Raw genomic sequence first — 16,892 nt, 5'->3', positions numbered from 1 at the left:
CATCTATCTTTGAACTTTCATTGGTGAAAAAGTTGTTTTGAAAAAGTTTATACTTTTTAAAATATTTAACTTTATTTATAGTTTTTCCTCCCATAGACAATGTATGGGATTTTATCTCTAAATCAACCTCACTTTTGCAGCCTCATTACTCTGGCATACTTTGTCGTAGAAACGTGATTTAAACTTTAGAAAGCTCACACTTTTTCGTGGTTCAAACCGTATTCGAATACGTTAAACGTTTTTTCCGAAATCGCAGTTCAATCGCAGGCCGTTTCGCCTAATTAGTGCCAACTTAGAGTGCGGGGCTTCTTTGACTAGAAACTGAAATTCTTTCCTTGAAAATTTACCAAACAAATTGTCGTCCCGGCCAAAATATTCATTTTACAAGCATGTTCTTTGGTCATTTTGTAGCCACACAGGACCATTGAAATCTCCCAGTCATAGTGCTGGCAGTCTTTTACACTTCCACAGCTGAGACATATAAGGGCTTAATTACAGGGCTGAAATTAAAGTTACAAGATCTCAATGAGTTGCTCTGCGATACCTTGTGAGCTTGTAGGTCTGCTATTTGTGCAATTGGCTGGCCTTTACACAGCTCTCGCAAGAGCACGCACGCACGCACACACGCACACACACACACCCTGTCTTCCTATTGGCTGGCCTTTACACAGCTCTCGCAAGCGCACGCACGTTTGGTTTTTTTTCAATTAAAAAAAAAAACTTAAAAATTTAATTAAATTGAAAAAATGAAAAAAACTTACAAAAACTTAAAAAACTTAAACTATAAAAAAATTATCAAAATGATCTAAATGAAAACTTTAAAATAAAAAATGTAAACCTTTTTTTTTTTTTTTTTTTACTTAAAAAGAAAAAAACCTCAATTATTTTGACTTTTTTTTTTTACATTTAAAGAAAAACTTTTAAAAACACTTCTACAACTTCCACATACTTTATTCCACTTTATGCAGTTATTTATGCTTAAACTATAGTTTTTACAAATGTTCATACTTTTTTTAACTTTTACTTCAGCTTTAATACATTTTCTACTTTAGTTTACAATATGCTACAGTCCCGAAATTTTGATTATGGATTTAGACCACCAATGGGAACACTATTACTCCGGTCCCCGAGTTTCAAACTTGACACAGCAATAACTTTATACATTGCATTTTATGCGAGCCCACGCAGTTTCTACAGGAACTGCTTTCTAGTTACACTTGCACTTATCGGATTGAGGGAACATAGGGCTGAGGGAACATAGGGATGACCCCGGTGTGGGAGATGCATGCAGCACGGGAAATTCAAATCTTTTCAGTGAGAAAACAGAATACCTATAGAAAACTAGTAAAATGGACATAAAGAAGTAGCTCAAAATGCTGCAAAGATTTTATCCATCTACACCTGAAAAATCAGACCCAACACGAGGTGATAAAAGACGATGAAGAGTGTGAAATATGCCGGGGTGGGTACCCAGATGATGAAGGTCCTCACCAAATTGCTATGGTAGGCCACCGGGTGGTGCTATAATGAAAGCTTCTTTACCAATTTTAATTTAAAAGCCATATAGGAGTTGGTTTTCTGGAAGAATCTGTACATGTATGCAAAAACAAAACGTGAGTGGCAAATAGACTTCTAAACAAGTACAAGGTTAATATAGCAACAGTAATAGGTTAAATATAACATAAATTAGGACATTGGAGACATCAAAGTGTCAATGAAGTGAACAAGACATTTGATCAGGCTCTTTTGACGTTAAAAGTTCTGTGATGTTCTGGGTGACTGATATAAACCCATAGTATAGTGTTCAATACAATCTTAACAGCATGGAATTTGGCACATTGTGAAATGCTTTGGAGAAAGGCACTATAAAGTATAAATGCACCATTTAGCATTTCATTTATATTTATCATAACGACATGAAAATCATGGTTTTATGTTCCTGTTTTTGTGTTCTATTGTGTATTGCAACGATTTTGTCCAGGCTGTATGTGGGCCAAAAGAGGGACTTTTGCCCGAATCAGTAACTCTTTATCACAATGATACAGGCAATACATTCTATTCTATTCTATGTTCAGACCCACATAATGGACAGACAGTGGTGGACAAAGAACTCAAAATGTTTACTTAAAAGTATTGTTATGCAATACCACAATGCAGACATACAAGTAAAAGTCCAGTATTCAACATATACTTTTTAGTTTTAGTTACAGTACATTGCAAGTCATGCAATCTCACTTCTCCCTTCTCTTTCCAGAAGCTGCCAGAAGCTCCCAGACTGTGTTCTGTCATTATTACAGCTGTCACTCCCGCCACCCACCCCCCCCCCCCCCCCCCCCCCACTCACACTACCACCACCACACTCAACCAACCTTGGCTTACACCTCCCACCCTGGCCCGCCCTGCCCCCGGCACTTTAGTGACATAGACATTTGCTAGTGAGTTCTCTTTCTCAGCTGTTACCATGTGTGTGCCCTAAATAGACATTATCAGGACCAGACCAATGTTTCCGAGGAGGGGTGATGATTACAGTTAAACCACAAACTTTGGTTGCCATGTATATACTTTTGTTTCAGATACTTAACATTTTGAGATGTTCAAATATAGATGTAACATAAAAAACAAAATAAAAACTTAAAATATCGAGCAGTTGATTCCCCAGCAGATTGTTGTAATCTTCTCTCTTTTGGTCTTTGCAGTATGTTCAACTTCAATGCACCCCTATGTGTTATGAGAGGTGGTACCCACCAGGTTCTGTCCCACCTCATTGAGATCCAATATAAATCTAAATAATGTAAGGGGGACTGCTAATGTAAGACAAAAAACAACTTGGTGGTAACTGCAATCAGGGATTGAAGCTCTAGAACTAGAACAAGAAGAGAAGAGAACGGAACAGAACAGAACAAACAGAAGACACGAGAGTAACAGTAAAGGTATTTACAGCTTTCATTTTAGATTTTAACCACTGTAACCATTATGTTAGACTTTGGCTATTCAAAAATAGCAGATCTACAAGCTCATATCACGTCATTGAGCTTGTAGATCTGCTATGTGCTATTATTTTTTAATATATATTGAAACTTTAATTTATATATAATATTTTGAGATGGCCTGGGTCTCGGCAGCCAAATACATATTATTTTGGGGGCTCCTTGACATGAAAAAGTTTGAGAACCACTGATATAGCAATGTACAGTAAGTTCTTCAGAAAACTGTTTTAGAAGACATTTTTTTAATCAGCTTCAGGTCTTAATGGGTTAAGTGGCATGTTCCTACTGGGAGAGAGAAGTGATCGACCATTGAAATGAAATAAATGCATGGAAAATGGTTATTGTTAATTAGAAGAGTAGTATCTGTGAAAAGAAAGACCCCCCCCCCACTGTGGTGGTACGTGTCAATGCCCAAATAAGGCATGAGGGGAGGCCATTTAAAGTTAGAGATAACACGTGCATTGTTGAAGAAGGAGAGACCCAGGTCAGAGCACACTGCACAACCACAGTGGTGAGAAACTTGACTTTATGAACTAACGATAGCAACAAAGCACTGTATTATTATTACTAGTGTCTGTTGTAGTATTTAATTTCTTCAAGTTTTTCGGAATTCAAGTTTTACACTTTGATTTGTTTATCTCAGAGACTGAAAAGTAAAAAATTATTTTAGTGTAATATTACTGTGGTGCTTTAACTGACAAAGGGTTCAACTACTGTATTTTTGTTAAACTACCGGTACTTGTTTTGTTTTTAAGACTACATTTTAATTTAAGACATGCTTGCTTTCCATAACTGCTGACCCGCAGAGATTTCACACCCAGACCAGTGTTCATTTTGACAGCAAATTTTGATTTAGTTTAGTTTAGGATAAAGTCTATTTAGTTTTAGTCATATTTCAGTCGTCTGAAATGTTGTTTTAGTCTACTAAATATACGATTTTTGTCGACTAAATCTACAGTTGATTTTGTCAATTAAATGTACTGTATGTTGACGGGCCTTGATGGCGTCGTAATTCCTGACTTGGTTGCATGATGTGACGCGTTGTGAGCTTGTTAATTTCAGAGCGCAATCAAGCATAAAATGGTGACGACATTACTAATTAATTTTTTATCCCCCATCAGATGGAAGACCCAGTCCAGTTAAAAGATGAGGGGAATACGTATTTCAAGGAAGGAGACATGGACAAGGCCATTGAGAGCTACACAAAAGCTTCCAAGCTGTGCAAAGACAAGAAGATGCTGGCCATCATTTACAAGAACAGGTCTGCCTGCCACCTGAAAAAGGTAAGCACCTCATTGAGCAAGCAAGCAAGGGTCTCCTGGACCCCAGATCTTTTGAGATGGTGGTCTGCAGTTTAATAAGTAACAATTTAAGGGACATGAAATCTCTTATAGGGTCTCCTGGCGCCCAAATGTTTTCAGATGGGGGTCTGCAGTTTAATAATATCTAACGATTTTAGGGCCATGAAAATGTTCTAGAACCACCACTGGTGGGAGAGAACTGATCTTCATGCCACACGTTTCTTGTCAGCATGAGAGAAATCATACTATAAACTTAAAGAGTGAATGAGGCTTCATTCACATTCTGCAAATCTTTAATAGAATATTCTTCTTCTCTTTCAGGAAAACTACACCCTCGCAGCCTCTGATGCCTCCAAAGGTACAACAAACATGGATTTGCGTTTTAGGTTATTGGATTTTTTTAGATTTGAAGTTTTACATTGTAATTAGCAAAACGGTTCAGTATTTTTAAAGGCACCTTTTTAAACATCTGTGATCATGCTGAAAGCTGAATAAACATAGACATGAACATGACAGGACACCACCCCTAAAATAAATCACATTATTTCATGTCCAAAATAACACTTTATTACAAACTCACATGCATATTCCTGCCTGGGCTCCTTTCATTGGCTCCCAGTCACACCTAGGGCTGATTTAAAAGTCGTAATTGTTAAAAAAGAATTATAAAAAAAAGGATTTCAAGTTGTATTTGTTTTTAAAGCCCTGAATGGACTAGCACAGTGGTTCTCAAGCGTTTTAGCCCATGACCCAAAAGACAAATTTGACGTCTGTGTGTTATGAGCTGCTTTTTAATTTATTTTATTATATTTTCAAATTTATGGAATTTCTTAGATTTTTCATTGATTTCTTCATGGAATTAGTGGGGGATAAAATGTAATTGGTTTTAAATTCATGATTCAAATTCATTGGGAACGTTTGTTTTTGAACATTTCTTGTCCGCAACCCGCAAATGGGTCCCGCCCCAGTGTTTGTGAAACAGTGGACTCGCACCTCCCTCCACTACAATAGCCCTTGACACCTCTAGGTCACTTATCCTCTGACCAGGTGCTTCTCTAACGTTCCCGTGAACCCAGCTGAAGCAAAAGCCTGATTGGGCCTTTTCAGTTGCTGCCTCAAAATGATGGAATAGCCCCCTTCCCTTGACACTTTTAAATCAAGACAAAAAACAAAAACCTTTTGCTGCCTGGCCTTTGAACCTTTTCATACCACCTTCTGTCCTTGGTGTTATAGTAATTTGCTTACATTTGGCTTTAACTAGCCTACATCAAACCTGTTCCAGGGCGATCAATTGGCACATTGACGCACTGCCTGGGAGCTTGTAGATCAGTTATTTTTGCCAAAGATATTTAGTGTAGAGCAGAGGTCTTCAATGTTTTTCAGACCAAGGACCCCTCAGTTGAGAGAGAGATGAAGTAGGGAACCCCAAACGTTTTAATAAATTCCATATTGATTCCAACTTGACCTTTCACTCTGTACTTGGCTTGATCATTTTTCCCCCTCTTGACACCAAACATTTTTGCCAAATTCCAAATTCCATTCTATTGTGAATAACAATGGTCTTGACTTGTGTTTTGAACGACAGCCATCGATGTGGATCCAGCGGACGTCAAGGCGTTGTATCGGCGATGTCAAGCTCTGGAGAAGCTCGACAAATTTGACATGGCCTTCAAGGACGTCCAGAGGTGTGCCACCATCGAACCCAAGAACAAGACCTTCTTGGCAGACCTTCGCAGGCTGTCGGCCATAATCCAAGAAAAGGTCAGTCACCTGTCAGGAATATGGAGAGTTTTCTCCGGAAACAGAATGACAAATGTGTTCATACTACATCCAGTAATAGTAGAGTCTACTATTACTGGATGTAGTATGAACACTACATGTAGTGAAACTGTCTACTAAGTAGACAGTTTCACTACATGTAGTAACTTCATTTTGAAGCAGTTTGCTGGTAGTTCAACAGAATCCTTTTTCTTTCTTGTAGAACTAGTTACTGCTATGAGACTGGTAAAGATTAACTCTTTTTTGTTCCCCGAGCACAGATGAAGACAACTTACTCCACGGACGCCAGGGTGAAGGGCATGTTCGACATCCTGATGGACCCAGAGGCAGATTCGGATAAGATAGAAAGAGTTAGTACTGTCTTTTATTCCCTTTTACTGTGTCACGTGTGGTGTAACGTGCTGTGAGCTTGTAGTTCTGCTATTTTGGCTATTAACCCATTAAAACCGGGAGAGCATCTGTGTCATTTTAGCTATACTGTTTATATATAGCAACACATGTTTTTTTTAAAAACTCTTGGGATTTTGAACAGTGGTCAAAAATAGCTTAGTACAAGCTCACAGCGTGTCACTTTGTGCCATCACTTTGTGCCGTTACTTACTCACTTCATGCCATACTCATCATTTTGGTAATTCCTCTGCACAAAACGGTTTGAGAGCTACTGATTCATTTAGAAGGTATTCGTAGAATCGGTCTTAGTACTGGATACAGTAAATGTTGGACAATATTTGAATATTTTGGAAGAGTTTTGCCTACAATGTCATTGTCCATCCGATTGAAAGTGGTTTAACTTGTGGTTCTTTTGTATCCAGGCTGCCAACAACCTGGTGGTCCTGGCCAGAGAGGACGCCGGAGCAGAGAGGATCTTCCAGAACAACGGAGTGCCTCTGCTGCTGGGCCTGATAGAAACAACCAAAGCAGATCTGATCCTTGCTGCTGTCCGCACCTTCGCAGGAATGTGTACCGGCCACAAAGCTCGTGTGAGTAATAGTACCAAGCATCCTGTTCATTCATAATCATAATACTGTACACGCAAATACATATATGCATCTGCGTGTATTACGAACATCCCTTGAAGTTTGTTTGGTATATTTGTAGAAACAATATACACACTGAGACAGAGTAGATACATTTTAGCACTTACAGTTACAGAGACACGAAAGCACATATGACATAGGCTGTCTAATGTCTATTATAGTTCACCATATCTGGCAATAAATCAAAAGAATGTGTTGGTTACAAACCCAAAGAAATTAGTTAGTTAGAATCTACTTTTTTAAGCTCAGTGAGGAACAGGTGTGGTCATTATCAAGATTTGATCCCAGGCCTGCTAAACGTACAGTGTGACTGACATAATGTTTCCATTAACCTCATCAGACCATGGCCATCATTAACATGGTGGGCGTCGATAAGCTGTGCAACATCATGGCTCTTGACAACGAGGCGATCGCCCTGGCAACATGCGTCCTCTTCCAGTCCATCAACGACTCGCTCACCCTCGTTGACCAGAGGATTTATGGGAAAGAGGAGGCTCTGGTTTTGGGTAAGAGACACAATCCTTATTGTTTACTGTGAGCAGAACAATGAGTTTGTAATGGGCGATTTGATATGGACTACAGCTAAGATTTCACACAGTGTGTGTACTGCAGAGATATGCCTGCCATGGCAGAGTTCAGTCAGAGACAAGCAGTTCTGGAAAAAGTACTCTAATTTTCTACTGACGTAAAAGTACCAATAGCCTACTGCAATGTAAAATGGACTCGAGTAAAAGTACAAAAGTATTGGTATCAATTTGTTTTTTATTCATTATGCAGAATGTCCAATTTCACAAGTTTTCAAATGTATAACATGTATAAAGATCTTAAAAAAATAGCTGATCTACAAGTCCACAATCCATTGACGCATTGTGAGCTTGTACTGTCAAAGTACAAATACCTCAAACTTTTACTTAAATACAGTACTTGAGTAAATGTACCAGTAGTCCCATAGTTATTTTCCACCACTGGAGAGACAAGTCATTGTACACTGTTTCACGCAGATGCGGCCAAGGATCTGAAGACCATTCTGCTGTCCCTGCTGGACATGGTGGTCAGTATGAAGGTGTCTGGACACGGCAGGGACCAGGCCCTCAATCTCCTCTCCAGGAACGTTCCCCGCAAGAACGTGAAAAACCTAGACCACTCCAAAACCCTGTTCACCATTGACCATGGTGAGTGGGGCCGCAGCGGGATTAGAATCGGTGTTGAAAACACAATATAGAATCAGAATCTCTTCTTATATCTGCAGTCTCACTATGTCACTACATTACAGATACATGTCACATATTCTACAGATATTTGTGTAAATGTGTTTTAAGCACATTGCACTAAATTAATTGATTGATTGATTGGTCGGTAGGACAATTTATTGATAACCATCTTGTCCCCAGGCTTGAGGAAGATCATGAAGGTGTGTGGTCAGGTTCCTGACTACTTGCCTGACCAGCTGCCCATGACGGAGAACACACAGCTGATCGCCAGCATTCTGCTAACCAGACTTTACGATGACCTCAAGTGTGACCCCGAGAGAGACAACTTCAGGGACATCTGTGACGACTACGTCAAGTGAGTCCGTCGTTCTCCCAGTCAGTGTTACGTTCTCGTTCACCGCACAGACAAATTGGACTGGCAGGTTGGCCTTGATGTATGCATTGCAGGCAGACCAGTCGGTGACTCAAAGGTTTCTAATTGCTGTCTTTCTAAAATAGCAGATCTACAAGCTCCTAACATGTTGTGATGCTCGACGGTGTGAACTTGTTGCTATTTTCCTTGTTTGTTTTGGCTTATAATGACACGCCATGGTTAAAGTTGTTAATACTAAATAATATACAAATCAAAACCCATAGAGGGAAAGTAAATAATTTAACTGAAGTGAGATGTGGATCCAATTGAAACAAAGTGAATTCAGGCTATATAATCAATCGAGTTGACCTGAATCCAAAATGAACGGACCTCATCCTCCATCTTGCGACAGGAACAAGTTTGACCCCCACGACATGGACAAGAACATCCACGCCATGAACGCCATCTCGGGCCTGCTTCAGGGCCCCTTCGACGTGGGCAACGCGCTGATAGGCCGGCAGGGCGTGTTGGAGATGATGGTGGCGCTGTGCGCCTCGGAGCGCGAGGTGGACCAGATGGTGGCCGTGGAGGCCCTGATCCACTCCTCCACCAAGATGAGCAGGGCGTCTTTCATCATCACCAACGGAGTGGCCCTGCTCAAGGACATCTACAAGAAGACCACGAACGAGAAGATCAAGATACGCGCCCTCGTGGTGAGTGCTGTGCGAAATGCGCCGTGCGGAGTATTTATGTTGAAGCTCATAATTAACCGCTCGAAACTTGTGGGGGGAGCCAAAAATAGCAGATCTACAGGATCGCGTGTCGCAATAATGTGACGCGTTGTGAACTTGTAGATCAGCTATTTTTGGCGAAGACGTTGGTGTGTAGACGGAAACAAGCGGTCCAAGTACAGTTAGGGTTGTCACAATTATTACATAATCGTCTAATCGCAATTATCTTGTCATAATCATCATAATCGTTTCCATGTTAAAAGATGTTCCTACATTCGTTAAAGCAGAAATAGCAGATCTACAAGCTATACAAACTTTGTGATGCGTTGTAAGCTGGTAGATCAGCTATTTCTACTATTTTTTACCCTTTTTAAAGTAAAATTTTTACAAAAAGGCCAGTAATTTTGGTATATTTCAGTTATTTGTCATATCTGCCCTGTGCACTTTTTCATTACGAAACCTAAAAGAAAATATTCCAACGCCAAAAACACAATCGCAATTATTGTGTGTTACAATGAATCGCCAATTTAAATGTGGAATCGTGACAGCCGTATAAGTACAGAGCCAACTCCTGTTCAGTCTATTAAGTCTACTCTAGAGGGTTTAAGTTCTTAAAATAAAGTGTTTTGAATTCTAGCCAAATGGATAGACAATCCCTCTCATAATGTGCTTTATGTGCTTTGTGTGTGTGTGTGTGTGTGTGTGTTCTCTCACAGGGTTTGTGCAAGCTAGGTTCAGCTGGAGGCGATGACTACGCAATGCGGCAGTTCGCAGAAGGCTCCACGGAGAAGCTAGCCAAACAGTGTCGGAAGTGAGTTATCCTGTGATACCTGAGACACTTTTGTTACTTATCCATGTGTCATTACGCTGCTGCTTTTACAGTCAGCCTTTTTTTTTATAGTATGCACTATCCCACTGATTCGCAAATTACAGCTGTTTTGAGCAGAAACTTTGAAAGTTTTATCATTTGTATTACTTCTATCATCAAACTACAGTGTCACATGATGCGACAACGCTGCAGGGCTATTCTATATATGTCTATATATAGACATATATAGACATATGACAAGTATTGACAAGAGCTTGTGACTAAATATCTATTTGGAACGGAGGTTATTTTTTCCCATTTCCTGAAAACAACTACAAACCCATTTCCTGTGGTAAACGTCCTGTCTCACTCTTCCAGGTGGCTCACCAATCCCCAGATCGACGCCAAAACCAGGAAGTGGGCCATCGAGGGTCTGGCCTACCTGACCAACGATGCTGACGTTAAGGACGACTTTGTTGAGGATGACCTCGCCATGAAAGCCATGTTTGAGCTGGCCAAGGTATGAAACCAACCCACCGACAGAAACACAATGTGACACCAGTTGTCATAATGCATCTGGGACCCAACCATGTGTGAGTGTAAAGGTCATAGGTTAATGAAAAGACATTCTGACATTTGGGCTAAAAGGACAACACAAAAAAGACCGGGGGACTTGTTTCCATCGTGGTCCTATATTATATTTACATTGACACAACACAGCTAATCATCATCATCTTTCCCCTTGTGTCAACAGTCCAAGGACAAGACCATCCTGTATGCTGTGGCCGCCACCCTCATCAACTGTACCAACAGCTACGACAAGAAGGACATCGATCCTGAGCTGGTTCAGCTGGCTAAGTTCTCCAAACAGCATGTCCCCGAACAGCACCCCAAGGTGAGGGGATGGGAGGGGCGGGTACCCACTTCATCCATCCATTCAGACAGTAGACTATACATTTGACACAACATCCACTCTGACAGTAAGTCACACAGTAGACAAAAAAAATAGAGCAAAACACTTAAAGGAATACTTTTTCAACCATATCTACACATCTTCACGACTTCACCAGTAGGAGTAATGATCAATACATCACGGACTGCTTGCACAGACAACGGTATCTAGTCTCCTCTCCGCCACTAGGGGGAAATGTTTTCAAAGGGTCAGACTCAAAACCAGGCAATGATGAATTATGGGTATTGTAGGATCATAGGACAAAGCTTGATGAATACAATGGGACCATGTTTGTTGTTGTTTTTTGCCACATTCAACACAATTTGTTGTCACAAATTGAAACACCCGCAAATAAAGTATTATTTATTTTAATAATACCGTACATATTGTTTTACCCATTAAGACCGGGAAAGCATCTGTATCTGTGAAAATCCTCTGTGAAAATTGGAGCAAAATATATTTATTTTAACGTTGTGCCTTCAGGTGTTTAATAACTGTCTCCTGTGTTGTATGTGTCCTCAGGACAAGAAGGACTTCATTGAGAAGAGAGTTAAACGGCTCCTGAAGGGTGGCATCATCTCAGCTCTGACCGTCATGGTGAAGGCAGACACGTCCATCCTTACTGACCAAACCAAGGAACTGCTGGCCAGGTGAGACACACACACACATGGCACGGTTCAATACAGAGCTGGTCATTTCTGCTACAATGTGATAAATGTGAAAATATTTATACAAGTGTCTAATTTTATACCTCAGGGTGTTCCTGGCTTTGTCAGAGGACGCTAAAGACCGTGGAACCATCGTCGCACAAGGCGGAGGAAAGGTCTGTATAACACACAGTGATGTGTGAGTGTCCTGTCATAGCAAAGATTTGTGATGAGATGTGATCGAGTGACTCACTGAATATTCGAGCCTCACGCTCAAAGGCTCTTCGTCTCATTAACCCATATAGTTCGATATAGTCGATTTTACAAATGCCTTCTAGTGTAATCAATTATTCAACATTTCTCAAACACTTTCAAGATTTTTCTCAAAAATGGCAGATGCACAAGCTCGCAGTGTGGCACAAAGTGCCAAAAAACACGCTAAATGTTATCCCTTTCCCAGTTTAAGTACAATGTTGAGGCATTTCAAATTTCACTACTTTTACTTCTACTCCCACTACATCTGATCTCAGAGGCAAATATTATACATTTACACCACTACAATTCTTTTAAAACTGTAGTTACTAGTTACTTTGTAGTATTATTATTCAAAAGAATATACATTAACTACTTCAGCCCTATATACTTTGGCTATTTGGCTGTAGCCGATCTACAAGCTCGTGTCACACATTGTGAGCTTCTAGATCTGCTATTTTCAAATGTTTTTTATTTTATTTCATTTTATTAAATTATTTAAATTATAATTTTTTGTATTTTGTTTTTTTAATTGTGAAATTGGACATTCCAGAGTATTTCTACCTTTCCGTATTGATCTTCCACCACCATCAGTAACTATATGTATGTATTGCTCGGTCCTCAGGCTCTGATACCATTGGCCATAGAGGGGACAGTTACAGGAAAGATAAGGGCCAGCCATGCCCTTGCCAGGATTGCTGCCATTTCCAACCCAGAGATTGCGTTCCCTGGAGAGAGGGTGAGAACAGCTCTGTGTTTCATAGCGGTATCTAAATGTCCCTTTGTCTCCATCTTTCTGTTTCTTTCTGTCACACTGTCTCACTGGGTCTTTCTGCCTCTCATTCTACAGGTATATGAGGTAGTGCGTCCTTTGGTCTCCCTGCTTAGCACAGACAGAGATGGAATGCAGAACTTTGAAGCCTTGAAGGGCCTTACTAATCTGGCTGGTTTCAGTGAAAAACTAAGGTGAGCCCTGTTAACAGAACAAGAATGCACTCTGTAGAACACAAACATCTGCCAAGGCCTATAATTCTCCCCAGTTTGCTCTTCTGGGCCATAATGGAAACAAGTCAAGTCCCCAGGACTTTTTGGTGTTAACCTTGTGCTGTTTACATTTTTGACATATTCAATAAAATCTCTAGAGTAAAGATCATGGGGTCACCAAATCAAGATCATGAGGATACTGGGGAAGTAGATGATGTTACATTTTGTCTTGCTTTGAGGCAATGTCAGTTGCAGTTGCATCTTCCTTGCTGTCAGGTAAATGTGTATTGGATGTGGCTGTCTCCCCAGGCCAACAGGATATGGGCATCTATTTTTTGCTGTATTATTACTTTGTAACCAATTACCAGTCACTATATAATAACAGATTAGTACCTGTACTTAGGCCTGTAATTTACCAAAGGGTAGCAAAATATGTAATTTTATAGTACTTTCTCACAAGAGATACTAGTAAATATCATCATTGACAATATAAGCATTATTTCACTAAAGGAAAGACGAGTCCTTGTTCATGTTAATTGAGAGCTCTGGGGATCTTGGAGCTTATTTCTTCCTCTCGTGGATACCGTGTCTGATTCAGTTGTTTTGTTGTCTCTCTTCAGAGTGAAGATCGTGAAGGAGAAGGCTCTACCAGAGATCGAGAACTACATGTTTGAAGAGCATGACCAGATCAGACAAGCGGCTGTCGAGTGCATGTGCAACATGGTTACCTGCAAAGAGGTGAGACATACGCCTCTTCAACAACCTGATTGCATAATCAGTATAATTAAGGTTTCAAAACCAAAGGACTGAAAACAAAATAGCGACCATTTAATTAATTGAGAAGTTTTAGTTCATTTTCTGTCTGTTTATTATTATGGTTCTCGTAAGGCCTTTTGCAAAGTCCAGTGAGATGTTAAATGTTACAAACAGTAAGCTTCAGGGATCGTAGATAATGTGCAAACTTAGAAACTGTAAAAATGTTCCAGGGGCATGTAATGCCTGGCTGCTGGCTTATAAAAAACCTAGCCTGGGAAGCATTCCTTTCATTCCCCGGGATCAAGGGCATCGTGATTTTAGGGCCTATATAAAACACGTTTCTTCAAGTACGTCTTGGAATAATTTGTTTGGTATATCCATATTTTATTCCAACTCGTAGCGACTGGAGAGACTAAAGACAAACAGGCGGGAATCAAAACAAAGAGACGCCGAAACGGGAATAAGATTGTTTTTTTGTTTTTATTTTATTTTATCATCCGGTCTAGAACGGATCAAACGGCGATTTAGCAACACAGACCAGGCTTTCCTCCGAGGTGGAAAGCCTGGTGACACGAGGTTAGAGAAAACCTAAGCCCACAAATAGGGTTTGTGACACTGTCTTTCCCAGCTCCCAAAAATCATCCTCTACCCGACCAGATAACGGTCCATAAATAAAGCAATGAAGTTTCTGCACCAAAAAGATAACAAAAAATGTCTACGAAATATAATCCACATTGAAAAACGATTTGGAGAAGCATGCAATATAAATGCACCATTTACAATTTAAAAACCTTGAACTTTGATTATGTGTGTGTATGTGCTTTCAGGTCCAGGAACGTTACATGGAAGATGGTAATGATAAAATGAAGTTGCTGGTGTTGTTGTGTGGTGAAGAAGATGATAAGCTACAGATAGCTGCAGCCGGCGCTATAGCCATGCTCACTGCTGCACAGAAGAAACTCTGCAAAAAATTGACACTGGTGGTACGTATACTTACATTATGTAGTGCTTAACGTAAACTGACAGAGTTTCTCAAGATAAAACATACTGGGAGGTGTTTTGTCAGATTATACAACAGGTCGTTTGGGGAAGCAATCTGATTGGTTGAAATAGCTATCTAGCTGTGCTTCAAACGAGCATGATGGAACGCCTAATCAAAACATAAAAATCAGCTGTGCTGAATGTCGCTGCTCTTCCAGAGAGGGTTGCTAGGCTAGCGATCTGGGGACATTTTCGGTCGTAGTGGCTACATCTGTCATTAAAGAAAGTTGACGTGGGTAATGGTAACTGTTGTATAATCGCATTATTACACTCCAGGGTCATGCTTTACCGTCATTAATGGCACTTCAGGCGTAATAACGGTAAAGCACATGACCCTCTCGTGTAATATTGCTTAATTCCTTCTCACAATAGATTGATGGGATTAAGTATTCCTTCCTTACTTTATATATCAGCTACAGTATGATTAGAACACATTCAGATTGAAAAATGTGCACTCGTTCTCACCTATATATGGAGGCGAGGCGTCTGAAGGGGACTTTAGCCACGAGAAACGTTAGGCGAGCGAGGTGCCGTGCCGAACGTTGCGAAGTCACCTTCAGCCAACTCAGTGCCGTCCGAGTTATGTCCCGATAGTCTTGGTACCTCCGAGATGGCAACACCGCCTCACACCTGACACCTGTCAGTTAGTGGAGTTAGACAGGAAACGGGGAGAGAGAGAGACAGGGAGTGACACGCAGCAATGGTCGTCGTCGGAACCGGGATTCGAACCTGCGACACGTTGCATTAGAGCCCATATGTAGGGGTATGCTCTTGGACCGCTAGGCCCCACTGTAAAGATATATTTTTCTATACACACACAAAATGGCAAATAAATAGCGTGACAAAGCTTCTCTCCTCCTTCCTCAACAGACCTCCCAGTGGCTGGAGATCCTGCAGAGGCTGTGTCTCCACGAACACCCGGCAGTGCAGCACCGCGGCCTGGTCATCGTCTACAACATGCTGTGTGCTGAGGACGAGGAGCTGTGCAAGCAGTTGATCGAGTGCGAGATGCTGGAGATCCTGACGATCATCGGCAAGTCGGAGGACAACCCCAAGAAGCAGGTCGTGCTCGACGTGGCGCGGACCTGCCTCGTCAAAGCCATGGACATGGGTCTCATTAAGCCTTTTAGCACGTAGAAAGTCGTAGAAAGTACAGTAAACCCTCATCACCAATGGACTTTTATATTATATTTTATTTTCCTCTGTTGAATTTTTTTTACATTAACCACTTGAACCCTAGCATAGGCTATTCTAAGGAGAACTTTAGACAATTGTAGCAGATCTACAAGCTCACAACGCCTTGCGCTGTTGTGAACTTGCATGTAGATCGTCTATTTTTGGCAAAAAGATAGAAATAAGAGCAGACTAAGTACAGAGTGAAAGGTCAAGTTTACTATAGTATTGACGGTTTAAGACAGTGATTAGAGACTGAAAATGCACATTAGTTAACAAGAATCCAACACTGATGATAGTGCTGTCAAACAAGTCTGTGAAGCTATCTATCTATTTCACTGTAGCCTATGAAAAAGTTTAATCTGCAACACAATTTTATACAATATGTAGTGAGGGTCCCCCATCATGCTTCATCTCTCTCTCAGATAGGGGGTACTTGGGCTGAAAAACCCAGGGCTGCCTTCAAGATATATATTTTCTGAAACAATATTGAAGAGTGGCTAGTGAAACGCTTAGGATTGAATGCTCTGCTTTTGATATTGTCACATTTACTGTAATGTTGTAGGATTTTATATCAGACTGACCTTTTTTAATGTTGTTAAGATGTTTGTTTAGTATTTGTTTTATTAAATAATTTAAATAAAATAATAGAAAAAACATTTAGCAATTGTATGTTTAATTGTATTAACTGTGGATGGGGTACCACGGTACCACAACAAAATAGCAAATTGTTATTATGAAAGTCAAATAATGAATCCTTATGTTAATGCTTAAATTAATGAGAAGTGGTGGACAAAGCAGTGAGGATCAGGAAGTTTAAAGGGTGGCCAGTGAGCTGTTTTAAGCTCGAGGGAAGAGAAAAAAGGAGAGGGGTCATAAAA

The 16,892-nt window shown here is 40.4% G+C and overlaps 1 protein-coding gene across 1 annotated transcript; it reads left to right on the top strand.

Moving 5' to 3' along the window:
• Positions 1-2,795: 2,795 nt before the first annotated feature.
• On the top strand, positions 2,796-16,661 carry unc45b (unc-45 myosin chaperone B). The gene is made up of 20 exons (XM_083783768.1): positions 2,796-2,930; positions 4,109-4,270; positions 4,610-4,646; positions 5,874-6,049; positions 6,328-6,417; positions 6,880-7,047; positions 7,445-7,610; positions 8,106-8,276; positions 8,496-8,670; positions 9,080-9,380; positions 10,115-10,209; positions 10,585-10,726; positions 10,961-11,101; positions 11,681-11,808; positions 11,915-11,981; positions 12,683-12,796; positions 12,908-13,023; positions 13,662-13,779; positions 14,625-14,780; positions 15,709-16,661. Exons 2-20 carry the CDS (start codon positions 4,109-4,111, stop codon positions 15,973-15,975), a joined length of 2,790 nt encoding a protein of 929 aa, XP_083639894.1. The 5' UTR covers positions 2,796-2,930; the 3' UTR covers positions 15,976-16,661.
• The last annotated feature ends 231 nt before the right edge of the window (positions 16,662-16,892 follow it).

This window comes from Protomyctophum parallelum (genome assembly GCF_964188405.1).
Source record: "Protomyctophum parallelum genome assembly, chromosome: 15".
Lineage (NCBI taxonomy): Eukaryota > Metazoa > Chordata > Actinopteri > Myctophiformes > Myctophidae > Protomyctophum > Protomyctophum parallelum.
Note: the sequence above shows the minus strand (reverse complement) of the source record. Positions and strands in the feature narration are given on the sequence as shown.

What these genes read in the sequence shown, in the direction of transcription:
- unc45b (XM_083783768.1), top strand. Translation starts at nt 4,109, where the DNA reads ATGGAAGACCCAGTCCAGTTAAAAGATGAGGGGAATACGTATTTCAAG. An exon ending in AGCCTCTGATGCCTCCAAAG is followed by an intron (nt 4,647 to 5,873) that starts GTACAACAAACA and finishes TTTGAACGACAG; the next exon opens with CCATCGATGTGGATCCAGCG. An exon ending in TCGCACAAGGCGGAGGAAAG is followed by an intron (nt 11,982 to 12,682) that starts GTCTGTATAACA and finishes CTCGGTCCTCAG; the next exon opens with GCTCTGATACCATTGGCCAT.